Source organism: Schistocerca gregaria, chromosome 7 (assembly GCF_023897955.1).
Source record: "Schistocerca gregaria isolate iqSchGreg1 chromosome 7, iqSchGreg1.2, whole genome shotgun sequence".
Lineage (NCBI taxonomy): Eukaryota > Metazoa > Arthropoda > Insecta > Orthoptera > Acrididae > Schistocerca > Schistocerca gregaria.
This window is the reverse complement of record NC_064926.1, coordinates 389,321,451-389,337,457: the sequence shown is the minus strand read 5'-3', so window position 1 is coordinate 389,337,457 and position 16,007 is coordinate 389,321,451. Positions and strand designations below refer to the sequence as shown.

The 16,007-nt window shown below is 43.1% G+C and overlaps 1 protein-coding gene across 1 annotated transcript in view; it reads right to left on the bottom strand.

Annotated features, from left to right (window-relative positions):
• LOC126281185 (myrosinase 1-like) overlaps nucleotides 1-16,007 on the bottom strand; it is a 225,146-nt gene that overhangs the window by 14,332 nt on the left and 194,807 nt on the right. Inside the window, exons 8-10 of the mRNA XM_049979885.1 lie at nucleotides 13,397-13,544; nucleotides 8,749-8,897; nucleotides 7,453-7,587 (exon numbers count right to left, since the gene is read on the bottom strand). Of these exons, the coding sequence (XP_049835842.1) occupies nucleotides 7,453-7,587; nucleotides 8,749-8,897; nucleotides 13,397-13,544 (432 nt within the window). The remainder of the gene's footprint in view (nucleotides 1-7,452; nucleotides 7,588-8,748; nucleotides 8,898-13,396; nucleotides 13,545-16,007) is intronic.

The following is a 16,007-nucleotide window of genomic DNA, read 5'->3' as shown; positions in this document are numbered from 1 at the left end:
TCTAGCATTTGTAGACTTAGAGAAAGCTTTTGACAATGTTGACTGGAATACTGACTTTCATATTCTGAAGGTGGCAGGGGTGAAATACAGGGAGTGAAAGGCTATTTACAATTTGTACAGAAACCAGATGGCAGTTATAAGAGTCGAGGGAGATGAAAGGGAAGCAGTGGTTGGGAAGGGAGTGAGACATGGTTGTAGCCTCTCCCCAATGTCATTCAATCTGTATATTGAGCAAGCAATAAAGGAAACAAAAGAAAGGTCGGAGTAGGTATTAAAATCCATGGAGAAGAAATAAAAACTTTGAGGTCCGCAGATGACATTGTAATTCTGTCAGAGGCAAGGCAGTTGAAAGGAATCCATAGTGTCTTGAAGGGAGAATATAAGATGAAAATCAACAAAAGCAAAACAAGGATAATGGAATGTGGTGGAATTAAGTTGGGTGATGCTGAGGGAATTAGATTAGGTTCAAAATGGATCTGAGCACTATGGTACTTAACATCTATGGTCATCAGTCCCCTAGAACTTAGAACTACTTAAACCTAACTAACCTAAGGACAGCACACAACACCCAGTCATCACAAGGCACAGAAAATCCCTGACCCCGCCGGGAATCGAACCCGGGAACCCGGGCGTGGGAAGCGAGAACGCTAGCGCACGACCACGAGCTGCGGACAAACAGATTAGGAAATGAGGCACTGAAAGTAGTAAAGGAGTTTTGCTATTTGGGGAGTAAAATAACTGATGATGCTCGAAGTAGAGAGGATATAAAATGTAGACTGGCAATGACAAGGAAAGCCTTTCTGAAGAAGAGAAATTTGTTAACATGGAGTATAGATTTAAGTGTCAGGAAGCCATTTCTAAAAGTATTCGTATGGAGTGTAGCCATGTGTGGAAGTGAAACATGGACTATAAATAGTTTAGACAAGAAGAGAATAGAAGCTTTCGAAATGTGGTGCTACAGAAGAATGCTGAAGATTGGATGGGTAGATCACATAACTAATGCGAAGGTATTGAATAGGATTGGGGAGAAGAGAAGTTTGTGGCACAACTTGACTAGAAGAAAGGATCGGTTCGTAGGACATGTTCTGAGGCATCAAGGGATCACCAATTTAGTATTGTAGGGCAGCCTGGAGGGTAAAAATCGTAGAGGGAGACCAAGAGATGAATACACCAAGCACATTCAGAAGGATGTTGGTTGCAGTAGGTACTGGGAGAGGAAGCTTGCAAAGGATAGAGTAGCACGGAGAGCTGCATCAAACCGGTCTCAGGACTGAAGAACACAACAACAACAACAACAATGGGATGCAGCAGATCAAGCAGTGGCAGCAGAAAGACCAAGTAAGTTATCTGTTGCGCACAGGACCAATTAAAAAAAAAAAACAGTTTAGGCTTTCTCTGTAATAGTAAAGTAAACAAGAGTACAACCACAAGATTTTCAGTAGAAAACACTAGATAAGAAGATACAGCTCCCGACTTTTACCTGTGCTGCTGCTTACAACAACTACATATAATTCAAGAGAAAGGGTTTTGTCAAATCTAAACTCGATAAATGATAACCCAAACAAGTAATTCCTTCTTTCAAAAACTATATTCTGAAAGCGATTCTTTCTCATTCAATTAACAAAACGCTTGAAGCTCTTTGAACAAGCGCTACGTATGTAAATCTGCCTCCAGTAGCATTAAAACAATATTACCAGTTAATCAAACTCTTGAGACAGACTGAAATACGTCGCAGTTAAATACATAGTGAAACAGTTCCCTGACAATTACAAAAAAATCAATGATAAAAATCAATACTTAATCTATTCGCCAAATATGGTTTCCCTTAAGAATTCAACTCCTATCATTATTAAAATTACCGTCTGCTGCTATGAACATACACTAACCCTTTTCTTTAAATTAATAAGTGCGCTGAAAATTATAAAAAATATCAACTCAATACCAAATCCTGTCTCGCTGCTAGCGGACAGCTCGGCGACGACCCCTCGCCTAAAACACGTCCGCACAGCAGGCGGGCTCCTACACAGACTTGCAAACTGCCACTATTTCATCCGTGCGCTACGAAGCGCGACAACAATATCTTAGATTCCAGACTTGTGTATGCGCGCTGTAGCCAACCTTTAAATCCTAAGAGAGTATTGTCAACTCTCAACTGGATGATTTATTCAATAAAAAGAGCTTCACAGATCGAGCGTTGGTCCACCTCTGGCCCTTTCATAGATAGGTATTCGGATTGACACTGATTGATAGAGTTGTCGGATGCCTCCTGAGTGATGCAATGCCAAATTCCGTTCAACTGGTGAGTTACATCATCAAATCCCGAGCTGGTTGGAAGATCCAGCCCATAATGCTCCAAACGTTCTCAATTGGGGAGAGACCGGTGACCTTGCTGGCCAAGGTGGGGTTTGGGAACAACGAAGAGAAGCAGCAGGACACTCGCCGTGTTTGGGCAGGCATTATCTTGCTGAAATGTAAGCCCAGGATGGCTTTCCATGAAGTGCAACAAAACGGAGCGTAGAAGATCGTCGACGTACCGCTGTGTTTTAAGGGTGACGCGGATGACAACCAAATGGGTCCCGCTACGAAATGAAATAGCTCTCCCGACCATCTTATGAGATTATCTGTGCTTAGTTCGAAGCGGGACTCATCACTGAAGAGAATTCTATTCTAGTTGTAACACCAGAGTTCAGACACTACATATCTTTTGCTGATTTACACTGCTGGCCATTAAAATTGCTACACCACGAAGATGACGTGCTACAGACGCGAAATTTAACCGACAGAAAGAAGACGCTGTGATATGCAAATAATTAGTTTTCCAAAGCATTCACACAAGGGTAGCGCCAGTGGCGACACCTACAACGTGCTGACATGAGGAAAGTTTCCAACCGATTTCTCATATACAAACAGCAGTTGACAGGCGTTGCCTGGTGAAACATTGTTGTGATGCCTCGTGTAAAGAGGAGAAATGCGCACTATCACGTTTCCGACTTTGATAAAGGTCGGATTGTAGCCTTTCGCGATTGCGGTTTATCGTATCGCGACATTGCTGCTCGCGTTGGTCGAGATCCAATGACTGTTAGCAGAATATGGAATCGGTGGTTCAGGAGGGTAACACGGAACGCCGTGTTGGATCCCAACGGCCTCGTATCACTAGTAGTCGAGATGACACGCTTCTTATCAGCATGGCTGGAACGGATCGTGCAGCCACGTCTCGATCCCAGTGTCAACATATGGGGACGTTTGCAAGACAACAACCATCTGCACGAACAGTTCGACGACGTTTGCAGCAGCATGGACTATCAGCTCGAAGACCGTGGCTTCGGTTACGCTTGACGCTGCATCACAGACAGGAGTACCTGCGACGGTGTGCTCAATGACGAACCTGGTTGCACGAATGGCAAAACGTCACTTTTTCCGATGAATCCAGGTTCTGTTTACAGCACCATGATGGTCGCATCCGTGTTTGGCGACATCGCGTTGAACGCAAATTGGAAGCGTGTATTCGTCATCGCCATACTAGCGTATCACCCAGCGTGATTGTACGGTGTGCCATTGGTTAGACGTCTCGGTCACCTCTTGTTCGCATTGACGGCGCTCTGAACAGTGGACGTTTCATTTCAGATATGTTACTACCCGTGGCTCTACCCTTCATTCGATCCCTGCGAAACCCTACATTTCAACACGATAATGCACGACCGCGTGTTGCAGGTCCTGTATGGGTCTTTCTGGATACAAAAAATGTTCGACTGCTGCCTGGCCAGCACATTCTCCAGATCTCTCTCCAATTGAAAACGTTTGGCCAATTGTGGCCGAGCAACTGGCTCGTCACAATAGGCCAGTCACTACTCTTGATGAACTGTGGTACCGTGTTGAAGCTGCATGGGCAGCTGTACCTGTACACGCCATCTGAGCTCTGTTTGACTCAATGCCCAGGCGTATCCAGGCCGTTATTGCGGCCAGAGGTGGCTGTTCTGGGTACTGATTTCTCAGGGTCTATGCACCCAAATTGCGTGAAAATGTGATCGCATGTTTGTTCTAGTATAATACATTTGTCCAATGAATACCCGTTTATCATCTGCATTTCTTCTTGGTGTAGCAATTTTAATGGCCAGTAGTGTATTTTTCTTTCTGTTCTGTTCAACATTCCATCGATGAGCTTCTGTAATTATTCTATGATTAATTCGGTACTGTATAAAAATGTGTACTTCTTTCTTTGCCAAAACTTTGATGTCCTGGTAAGTAACATATGCAGTGTATTGTCTTTATTACTTAAACGCTTTGCCTCACTTGAAGGGAAACAAAAATTATTATATATAACTAAAAATTTGTTCAAATAATTTTATGTTGAACTGTCAATATGTGTAATTGGTCTGTTTTGTTCAAAAGGTTTGTTTGTTACTCTGTTGTTGCTGATCCTCACTTAGGGTTATTAGTTCTTTATATGTGTGAAATGTGTGGTTCCTCTCTGGAACTTTGTATCGCGCGGAATATGTGGTTGGCATGGATCGAAAGGTGGACGGAAGAGTTAGTCGGGGACGAGCTACCAAACTGTAAACAGCTTATGTAGAACTCGTGTATTGTGCTGGTGCCGAGAGAGGCTTTTTGTGCCGTTAACCAATATGCCAAAGCCTCGGATGGATGGATTAGTAAGCTAGCTCTGTTTTGCAAATGGTATCCATCATCGCCACCAAGAAATAACAGAGCTTTATCATTACCAACTGTCAATCCACCTGCCAAGATGTACTCGCCACCACATCGCCCAATCACTGTAACGGAACAGAAGAATTACAATAATGTACAGGATCAGCTCATTGGATATTTCAGTATGTTCAAATAAAAGGTAACTTATACTCGAACTCATATAGCTATCTTGATTTTATCCCCAGTCACTCAACCACTTAGGATCCTTCCCAAGTCAAATATGCTTACTTAGTGTCCATATGGTGAAAAAGAGGAAAGCCCGGTTATTAATTCAATAATGCGACTTGAAGATAGTTAGAAGAAACTAAGTTAAAGTCAGCAGAACTGACAAATATAGTAAATGATGCTTGTTGAAAATAATTTTTTTTTATTAAAGCTGCTTATTAATATTTTGTTGCCAACTTCAAAAGTGAATGTTCTCAAAACTGTGGCTTATAGAGTTTTACAAATTAAATGATCATAGTGCAGCCTGTTGAAAATCACCCAAAGGTGAATTATCGTCTTATAACTATGCCAAGTTGTGTTCTACTGCAGTAAAAGTTGAGAACTATTACTGTGGAAAGTTACATGTTCATGCTTGTTAAGGGCTTGTTTCTCTAATGTATTGAAAGTGTGGTTAGTTTTCTCTATTACAGTGGTCACGATTAAGGGCCCCTCCCATTGAAAGTAGTTCAATTACACAAAGTTACTTAATTATAGAAAGTTTCAGTTGCTCTTGCTATTCCTGTCAAGTTCCGCTCAATATTGGGTTCCTCTTGTGTATTAAAAGTGCATATTAATAGTGTAACAGAATGCACCATTTGTCTATTGTGCTCATGATAGATAACGATTAATAGAAAGACCACTATCAATGAAAACAGTAACTTCTTTATTCAAATGACAGTGAGAAGTAATTTGTTAGTGAACTCCATTTAATTTTCATTGTAAGTAGAAAGCTATTTAGAACTGAGAGACTTAATCTATGCACAATACCTAATTTTGCAGTGAACCATATCCACATTCCACGTCAGATAGGAAAATATATGAAAAAAATACTGAATCTATGCCTAATTTTATGATTCTGAAGTGTAGTTTAATAGTAATGTTATTGAAATTATTCGGTTTGACTAAGCCCTGAAGGCAAGTGTATGTCATTATCAGTTGTACTTATGCAAATAACTATGTTCTTCTACAGCTGTTAGCACTTTCTTTAACGTCAACATTTGCTAGTGAGAGAGTTAACTGCACTCTCGTGTGATAAAGTCTAGGTTGTGTCTGTCCATTAAAGTTACTCATATCTATTTTGTTGAACAGTAATGTTAATCATTCTCATGCCTAATTAGGTTGGCGACCGTTTTCTTTATTATTTGAACAGTGTGGATAGGTAAATTATTGTTTGTTACCTTTTAAATGTTTACATAATTCTGACTTTCACTTCCGATAAGTCACCTCTGCCGGCCATAGTGGCCGAGCAGTTCTAGGCGCTACAGTCTGGAACCGCGCGACCGCTACGGTCGCAGGTTCGAATCCTGCCTCGGGCATGTATGTGTGTGATGTCCTTAGCTTTAATAGGTTTAAGAAGTTGTGAGTCCTAGGGGACTAAAGACCACAAAAGTTAAGTCCCATAGTGCTGAGAGCCATTTGCACCAAGCCACTTCAGTCAGGTACATCACGATCAACACAACATAAATTCCTTTCAGAGGGTAACACTGTACTGCTTCTTTACACTGTAATTGCTTTAATAAAAATAATTTCACTATACGAACTGCCTCCAGCTTTGAGGGTATGGTAGAGCAGTAGGAGTGGTAGTGTTACACAGTCAATGAGATTCTAAGCCTAGTGTGACTGACAATACTGCAAACGGTGTTGTTGGCGTACAGAGGTCAAAGGTGTTGGGCTTAAGGGGCACCGTGAGCTCGGCCCCCTTGATATGAGCCGCATATTAATGGCTCTTCTGGTCAATGAAGCACCAGTTGCACGTCAGAGCAACGATAATGATGAATCCGGGGCTCTCAGTGGCTAACGATTGCTTGCTCCTGAACATCGTCTCTGTAGGTCGACCGCTTCCTTCTGGACGCTGTGTTCCGCCATGGTTCCACCCACTCCTGCCAACATCCCTCCTATTCACATTTCGAGCGATTACCCATTACTCTTCTTTGAGCTCAAGTAACATCCTCTCTCAAATTCTGACATGTGTGTATACTCGTCAAGCACTTCTGTGTGAGGCATAGTTACTGTGCAACTGAATACACAGAATAAAATTCACAAAGACTTATACCCCCTGTTATCTACATCTCCGCTGTTTGTTATCCTTGCCAGATTCATGGTGAGACTGTACTGAAGCGTCACACATCCATCCTTCGGCTGCCAAAGTTTACAATTTTTCATGTATGAATGTATGAATATCAATTTGTAACCAATTTGTAGAACGTGAAGGCAGGTGCATGGCAGACGGACTAAAGGCTTTTGTTGTTCGATTCAATAAATAAGAGAAAGCTGAGGCGATGGCCTAATGGAAGATAGGTGGCTAACAACAGAAAACATGCAGAATCAACATGGATGTGGATAACAGAAGACCGTAGTACTGCATAAGTCTGGGCGGCTTTGTCATCTAAAGGCTGTTTCTGCCGCTACTACTGCTGCTGATGATGGTGATGTGCTCAACAGCAAAAAATATCATATCAACATTTTACAGTTAATTGTAGCGTAATGACCCCAGACAATTGTGGTTTGCCAGAGGTTGTATAGCCATGGTGTAGAACTCCGCACCGAAAAGTATGTTAGGCGCATGTCGTCCTGCAGATCGCCGGCGTCGCCCCAGCCGTTCTCGGTGACGACGATGGGACAGCCAGGGTACTGCGCAGAGACCCAGCGCAACGTCTTCCGGAACCCCCACGGGATGCACTGCGCAGACGACAGGAGGTCAGTTAAAGCAGTCACACGCGTACACTGTCACTAATTCCATACATTTCATACGATGCTACACTGCTGACCATTAAGACTGTAATTATTGTGACATTATTGCGTAGGTGGCGGAAGATTTTGGTAGCAGTTTTAATCGCCTCTATGTGAGAAAGTAAATTTTAATGAATATTAATAAAGGTCATATTTTCTTCCAGTATTGTAATTATAGATGTCATTATTAATTCCGAACTCTAATAGACTAACGTATTGTGTCTGTTGTTCTAGCATGATTTTAGGATTTATGAATAACCGTTTTGTAGTAGATGCTACAATATCAAAAATTTTCCTGATTATTATAGAGATGGTCACTTTGGTCTAATAGACTATTTATAAACAGTTTATAGATATTTATTCTAGTTACGCATCAGAATTTTTTTTTAATTTCAAGTTACGTTCAGACCTGAGTGCACGTAATTTTCTAATCACATTGAGTTATCACACGCGAAAATGGTACAGTCGAAGTAAAAAGACAAACAAGCTTCGTTATTTTTGTATGAAATATAAATATTACATACATACGACGACGTTTATCTGGCTTCTTACTTTGACTGTACCATTTTTGAATATGCTGACTGAGTGGTTAGAATGCTGAGTGTACTCAGGTTTGACGATGGTCATTATTGACACAAATTTATAACCTAAAATAATTTTTTAATCCGTAAATGGAATAAATATATGTCAATACCCACCGGGATCAATGCGGTTTTTTGTTGCGACTATGTCGCCATTCGTAATTTCGGAAAGCAGTAGATATGCAGGATCAGCGTGAGACCCAAATGCATTCAAGATATTTGCTTTCAATACCCCCCATGGCTCGTGGATGCACGCATTATCACATTGCATCGGAATACAGCGACAGCTCGTGTTATTAATTCGTTCATATGCATTCGATGCGTTCACTTTCCAACACTGTGCACTGAAATCTAGACCTCATAATTTGTACTGACACTTGCAACTTAGCCACCGCGATTCAACCAACATGATTCAGTAAACAGAGCACGCATCAGTTGTAATTTTATAATCTTTGTACACTTTAATGTTATCCCAGTTCAACAGATAATGAACGTGAACACCGCGGCCTGCCTCGTCGATAGGTCTTACCCTGAGCCAGGGCGCGGGGCTGACGGGATAGGATTCCAGGTGTGACGTCACGGCCCCGGAGTCGTGCTGCATGGACGGCACCCGGCCGGATTCGCCCGCTCTCACGGACAGCGTCGTGTAGTGGTTCAGTCCCAGGAAGTCAGCAGAGCCTGTGTGAGCAGAGATATCATGCATTACAAGCCACTGCTAAACGTCCGGGGATTCCCAAATCTTTAGGATCAAAATTGCACATATGGTGAAAGACTAGAAACTGAGTACTTCGAAATGAGGAATTTACATGTATAAATTAATACTTAATATGTTATCGAAGTGTACAACATCCCCTTATAATACTTCCAATTCCGGTGACCACCCGTGGGCAGCACGAACAGTGGGGCTGCCGGGCTGTGGCGTGAGTTCCGTACTTGCCTGGACTCCAGCACGCGGGCGTGGGTGGCCAAGGCCGAAGCAACCCGGCGCCCGTGCTCCAAGGGGCAGTGTTGGAACAGACTGCCTTATAGCAACAACTCAAGCTCACAGAAGATTTTCAACGTTGTAACCACCTGTCTGTAAATTGAAGGAGGAAAGAGGAATAAAGCAAAGTAAAGGGAAGGGATCTCAGATGTCAGCTGCATCAGCGGCGACGAGAGCAAATGTGTACCAGACCTGGATTCGAACGCGGGATCTCCTGGTTATTAGGCACGTGCGTCAATCACTGGGCCATGCGGGACATTTATCGCTACTGCGCGGATTATCTCGGCACGCCTCGTAGCCGATCCACATTTCCCTATCTGCATCCTCTGTCCATTTCCGCGACGTTCGCTACTCTGACATTCGCACAGGAGGTCGGACGAATTTGTCCATCCCCACCGAAGAAGGGAAATACTATCTAGTATTGCCCTGGCTCGGAAATATCATAGGCTGGGGGCTAATGCACAGAGCAGCCTGAGTTATAATGGGGAGGTGGGTAGTCTCCATGTGACCCGTGCTTATGTTTAGTGATATTGCTCTCACGTCAAATGAAAACAAAATGGATTTCTGTGACCGGAAGTTATGCAGTAAATTAAAATACATTAACAAAATTACAGAACGCCAAAATATGTTATTAGTTTCAGATTTTATTTTATGTCAACCTTTCTGATAGTCAAACATTCATCGCCTTGCATAACAGTGAAGTTATTTTTTGTCGGTTTGATAAAGAAATTTGGCTTTTAATCATCTTTTCAGCTGAGGCACTCAATTTATTTGAAACAAAGTGTTTAATTCCACACTATTGGCTAGTTTCAACTGTCCGCTGCATTTCAAGTGCACTTTTTCATCTTCGAGCATGTATGGCATTATGCCATAATAAATAACGAAACGTGAGGAAATGCAGAAATGATACTCCAAGGAAATTTATATTCGAATCTGGGGATATGAATGTGCACTTTAAGCCGAATTATGCATTTCAGTATGGTTCATGAAGTTCTGATGCTCTTGGAGTATCTTCTAATGTCTTGTTTCTTTTATGAGATAATGTAAGATCTTTTAATGTTTTACACGTACGAACATACGGGCTTTCTGAGCCATCATAGTTGCACAAACGCGGTGACATGGGGCGCTCTCTGGCAACTGATGAAGCGAACCTATTTCCAACAGGTCGCAGGAAAATACTGCGAATGGTTGCTTGAAAAGTGTTACTTTCAAAGTAAATTTCCTTCTATGCAAGATTAACTATGTGCGAGAATGTACGATGAATTTCTTAAATCACAGAGCGTTTGACTCACGTTTAAAAATCAACTTTGAGGATGACCATGTAGAAGAATTTTGAGCCTAGAAGTTTAGACATTTATGTCGTAAAAATTTTACTGGCACATTTGTGTGATGTATTTTAAAATGTAACAGGCGCAACAAAGTTCAATACTATATGTGAAAGCTTAGCTTCTCTTGCAGCTTATTAATCTTAGAGACCAATATTATATGTAAAAGCTTTTCTTTTCTTCTAGCAACACTATGTATATTATTTTATACCATTAACTTTTCCTACTTGTGTGTTCGCGCTACTTAACAGGGGTGTTGCTATTGGATGACTACATCATGTGCCCTATGCTTTGAATATCAGCTGTCATCGGCTGGTGAGATCACATGACATGAGCTATGACTGGCTTACAAACGCGCGATTTCGATCTCAATGCTTTATAAAGTATTATGCGGTGTTCGGTGAAATTCGAATTTATACTTTCTTAATACGAAAATATGTACTGTACAAGTTGCTGCATATCATACGTCTTTCCAAACGTGTTTTTTTCTCTGAGTTTCGTTTTCTAATGTGCCAGGAAATTCTACGTCGGTGTATAAATCCATGAAAATTCAAAGGATTGCTAACCTTTACACTTCTGAGAAAAAGTATACAGTCACTTAATGTGGAAAAAGTGTATTTCCACCCAGGAGAAAGTGTATTTTTAACCGTGAAATCAGGGAATTTTTTTCTATGTCAGCATATCAGTCAGCTAGGCGTATCAATTATATGAATGCGTGGTGTATATTCTTTCGGAGATGTCCGAAAGAGTCCACAGCTCGTGGTCGTGTGGTAGCGTTGTCGCTTCCCGCGGCCCGGTTCCCGGGTTCGATTCCCGGCGGGGTTAGGGATTTTCTCTGCCTCGTGATGACTGTGTGTTGTATGCTGTCCTTAAGTTACTTAGGTTTAAGTAGTTCTAAGTTCTAGGGGACTGATGACCATAGATGTTACGTCCCATAGTGCTCAGAGCCATTTGAACCATTTGTCCGAAAGAACAGACACCACGTACTCGAATAACCACGTGTCTCTCAGTGGGGTTTACAAATGCACAGTCGCTGCACGAAATAGTAAGGGATAGAAATTAGAAAAATTGCATTGAAGTTCACTCACGTTGCCACAGCCAAATTCAAGCGATGCTAGAGACAGATGCAGATGCAGGAAGCAAGCCTGTATGTCACAAGTGTGTCGGGTCGACGACACGGCCTGCCGAGCAATGACACGCATTCAGCAGAAAGGCGACTGCGACAGAAGCGATGGAAGCGAGACAAGCGCATTCGTTAGCTCGTAAGGAGTGTTGCAACAGTGTCTCTTTCATAACGGAACACAGCGAGGGGATAACACAGCAGTTAACAGCTTGTTATGTGATTTCAGCAGAATAAGGAGGATACATTCGGTCATTACGAAGCGAGCCCTGCGTCATAGCCTCACACTAGCTTCCTTTAATTACTCCAGCTCTCGTCATGAGCTGATCACTGGAATCGGTGGAATTCACAGTAATAACACTCGGTTCCATGACTTTGTTACTCTACTGGATCTATGTCGTAAAAGATGCTCCAGCACAGTCCATGAACTAGCCGAAGATGTACTCCAGATTATGGCCTTCACCTTGTGAACTTCAAGCTGCTTGCCGCCAGCCATCTACTGACTGCCCACCGACAGTACCACATAGCAGAGTGCCACCATTACGGGACTTCAACGCGGATGCCATCAACAGGGCCTTCTGGGATCCACGTTCCTGTTCAACACTCGGGCACCTTCGTGTGCTGAAACCGACGAGGAGTAGGGAGGAGGGCAACCGACCAGCTACATCGTGAATAGGTCACCATGGGTCACCATACAATTCAGAATGGAACCGAATACACTCTAGCAGACAGCTCGAAACACCACGCCTGCTCGCCGGCAACCCGCGGCGCACCAGGGTCGCTGACAACTTCTACTGGGCGCGCAACCGCTGAGCTGATTAGACGGACATCAGCTAGAACTCAACACGCAGCTGAAAGAGCGACAGCCGAGGCTGGTGCGGGAGAACGAAGACTTGTAAACATTGTAAGTAAGTAACCGAACTCTAATAATGTCTTACTGGCGTCGAAGACGCCCTACAGTTTCTACATCTACATCTACATCCATAATCCGCAAGCCACCTGACGGTGTGTGGCGGAGGGTACCTTGAGTACCTGTATCGGATCTCCCTTCTATTCCAGTCTCGTATTGTTCGTGGAAAGAATTATTGTCGGTATGCCTCTGTGTGGGCTCTAATCTCTCTGATTTTATCCTCATGGTCTGTTCGCGAGATATCCCAAAAGCTATCCAGACTTCACGCACAGGTGCCTCCGCTCGGTCTTCTGCACCACGTAAAAACCTCACAATCTCTCAAATAACACTGTTGTCTGGCGTACAACGGACTTAGCAGACAGGACTGTACCAACCAGATCTTCATCAAACTTCCCGGCAGATTAAAACTGTGCCCCGGACCCAGACTCGAACTCGGGATCTTTACCTTTCGTGGGAGAGCTTCTGTAAAGTTTGGAACGTAGGAGACGAGATACTGGCAGAAGTACAGCTGTGAGGAGGGGGCGTGAGTCGTGCTTGGGTAGCTCAGATGGTACAGCACTTGCCCGCGAAAGGCAAAAGTCTCGAGTTCAAGTCTAGGTCCGGGACACAGTTTTAGTCTGCCAGGAAGTTTCATATCAGCGCACACTCCGCTGCAGAGTGAAAATTTCATTCCATACCTTCATCAGTTTCTGCTTGGTTTTTAGATGCAAACGACTTCACCTAACCCCTGCCCAAAAGAGAGATGTGATATTAGTGTAGGTTTAAAAATCGTCAGTTGTTGCTGTTGCGAAGATCTGAGGTGAGAAATTGGGCGCTTAGTCAGCAGTAGACAGGACTCACCCCTGATCTCGGCGATCTCGTGGGACGTGAGCGGAGGCAGCCGTGACCGGCGCCGCCCCTCCGCCTTGCTGTGGGCCTCCACCTGCTGCTTCACCACCGCCGGGAAGTCGCCCTCCCTCGAGAAGATGGGGTGAGCGTACAGGCCCAGCTGCAAAAGGCAGTTGCTTAGTTTAACAGGATCAGTGTAGAGCAGTAAGCTGCTAAAATAAAGTTCCGTGCATGGCTTTGGGTGTGTGTGTATGTGTGTGTGTGTGTGTGTGTGTGTGTGTGTGTGTGTGTGTGTGTGTGTGTGTGTGCGTGCATGGCTTTGGGTGTGTGTGTGTGTATGTGTGTGTGTGTGTGTGTGTGTGTGACCATATTGATAGGAAACGTCTTTGTCAATATCTACTCTTTTTAGCACAGCAATTCGCTACACGTGCCACCTGGGTAATGAACGTAAACTATAACTGGATTGTCTAAGCCAGTGCTTTTCAACTGTTTTCAAAACGCGACCCCTTTCCAAGTAAAAATATTCTGGCGACCCCAGAACCAGAATAAAAGTAAGTCAGCGATTTCAAAGGCAATGTATTTAATTTTCTTTCTATTGATACCATACTGATCGAGAAATCAAGTGTAATGTGAAAAGAGGTCGCAGCGGTCTGTGGGCAGAGATATAATTATAATTTTTGCGCGGTAGAGGCGTGGGGGTGAGAAGGGGTCAGCGGAGGCGTAGTCACGCGTTTTCGGTCTCTACAGTCAGTTGTCCGAGTACGCCAGCAAGTACGGGCGTGATTGTCTTCGCGCTTCGCTCTGAGCGAGCATAAAATGGGCAGGTTTCTTAAAATATCTGTGCAGCCCCCACGTCTGGTACAAGTGGCAGTGGCGGAAGGGAATCAAAACAAAAATGGACTTCATGACGTCAGTTATCTGAAGTATGGTTTTACTGTCGTGAACAATACACCTCAATGTGTAATTTTTCTTTATTAACTCGATTTTAAAATAGTAAGTGAACATTCGTTATCATGAACAGCAAGATCCTTAATATACAGGGTGATTCAAAAAGAATACCACAACTTTAAAAATGTGTATTTAATGAAAGAAACATAATATAACCTTCTGTTATACATCATTACAAAGAGTATTTAAAAAGGTTTTTTTTCTCTCAAAAACAAGTTCAGAGATGTTCAATATGGCCCCCTCCAGACACTCGAGCAATATCAACCCGATACTCCAACTCGTTCCACACTCTCTGTAGCATATCAGACGTAGCAGTTTGGATAGCTGCTGTTATTTCTCGTTTCAAATCATCAATGGTGGCTGGGAGAGGTGGCCGGAACACCATATCCTTAACATAACCCCATAAGAAAAAATCGAAAGGGGTAAGATCAGGGCCTCTTGGAGGCCAGTGATGAAGTGCTCTGTCACGGGCTGCCTGGCGGCCGATCCATCGCTTCGGGTAGTTGACGTACAGGTAGTTACGGACAGATAAGTGCCAATGTGGTGGCGCTCCATCCTGCTGAAATATGAATTGTTGTGCTTCTTGTTCGAGCTCAGGGAACAGCCAATTCTCTAACATCTCCAGCTCCTGTAGTCCAGTTACAGTAGCACCTTCGAAGAAAAAGGGACCAAAAACTTTATTGGCTGAAATGGCATAGAAAACGTTCACCTTAAGCGAGTCACGTTCATACTGAGTTGTTTCCCGCGGATTCTCAGTGCCCCATATACAGACATTGTGACGGTTGACTTTCCCGTTAGTGTGGAAAGTTGCTTCATCACTAAACACAATCTTTGAAATGAAAGATTCATCTGTTTCCATTTGAGCAAGGATAAAATCAGAGAAATTGATTCTTTTTATCTTATCAGCTGCAGACAGTGCTTGAATCAATTTCAGACGATAAGGTTTCATAACTAACCGTTTTCGTAGGACTCTCCATACAGTTGACTGTGGAATTTGCAGCTCTCTGCTAGCTTTACGAGTCGATTTTCCTGGGCTGCGAACAAATGCTTGCTGGATGCGTGCTACATTTTCATCACTTGTTCTCGGCCGTCCAGAACTTTTCCCTTTGCACAAACGCCCATTCTCTGTAAACTGTTTATACCAACATTTAATACACCACCCATCAGGAGGTTTAACACCATACTTCGTTCGAAATGCACGCTAAACAACTGTCGTCGATTCACTTCTGCCGTACTCAATAACACAAAGAGCTTTCTGTTGAGCGGTCGCCATCTTAGCATCAACTGACGCTGACGCCTAATCAACAGCGCCTCAAGCGAACAAATGTACAACTAAATGAAACTTTATAGCTCCCTTTATTCGCCGACAGATAGTGCTTAGCTCTGCCTTTTGTCGTTGCAGAGTTTTAAATTCCTAAAGTTGTGGTATTCTTTTTGAATCACCCTGTAGTTTGTTAATGAAAATTCCTGAAGCATTATTTAACCAACAGTCTCTTCAATAACAACAGATCAAAGAACAGCTCCCAGAATCGATTTACAACGCTCAAAACTCAAAATCCCTTTTTAAGCAAAGGAAAAAAATACAAATTGCATAATGCAAGATTAAAGAAGATTCTAGCGCCACATCGCAACATCAATCACCTGTGATCGCTAAAGGCAATGAAATATTGATCAA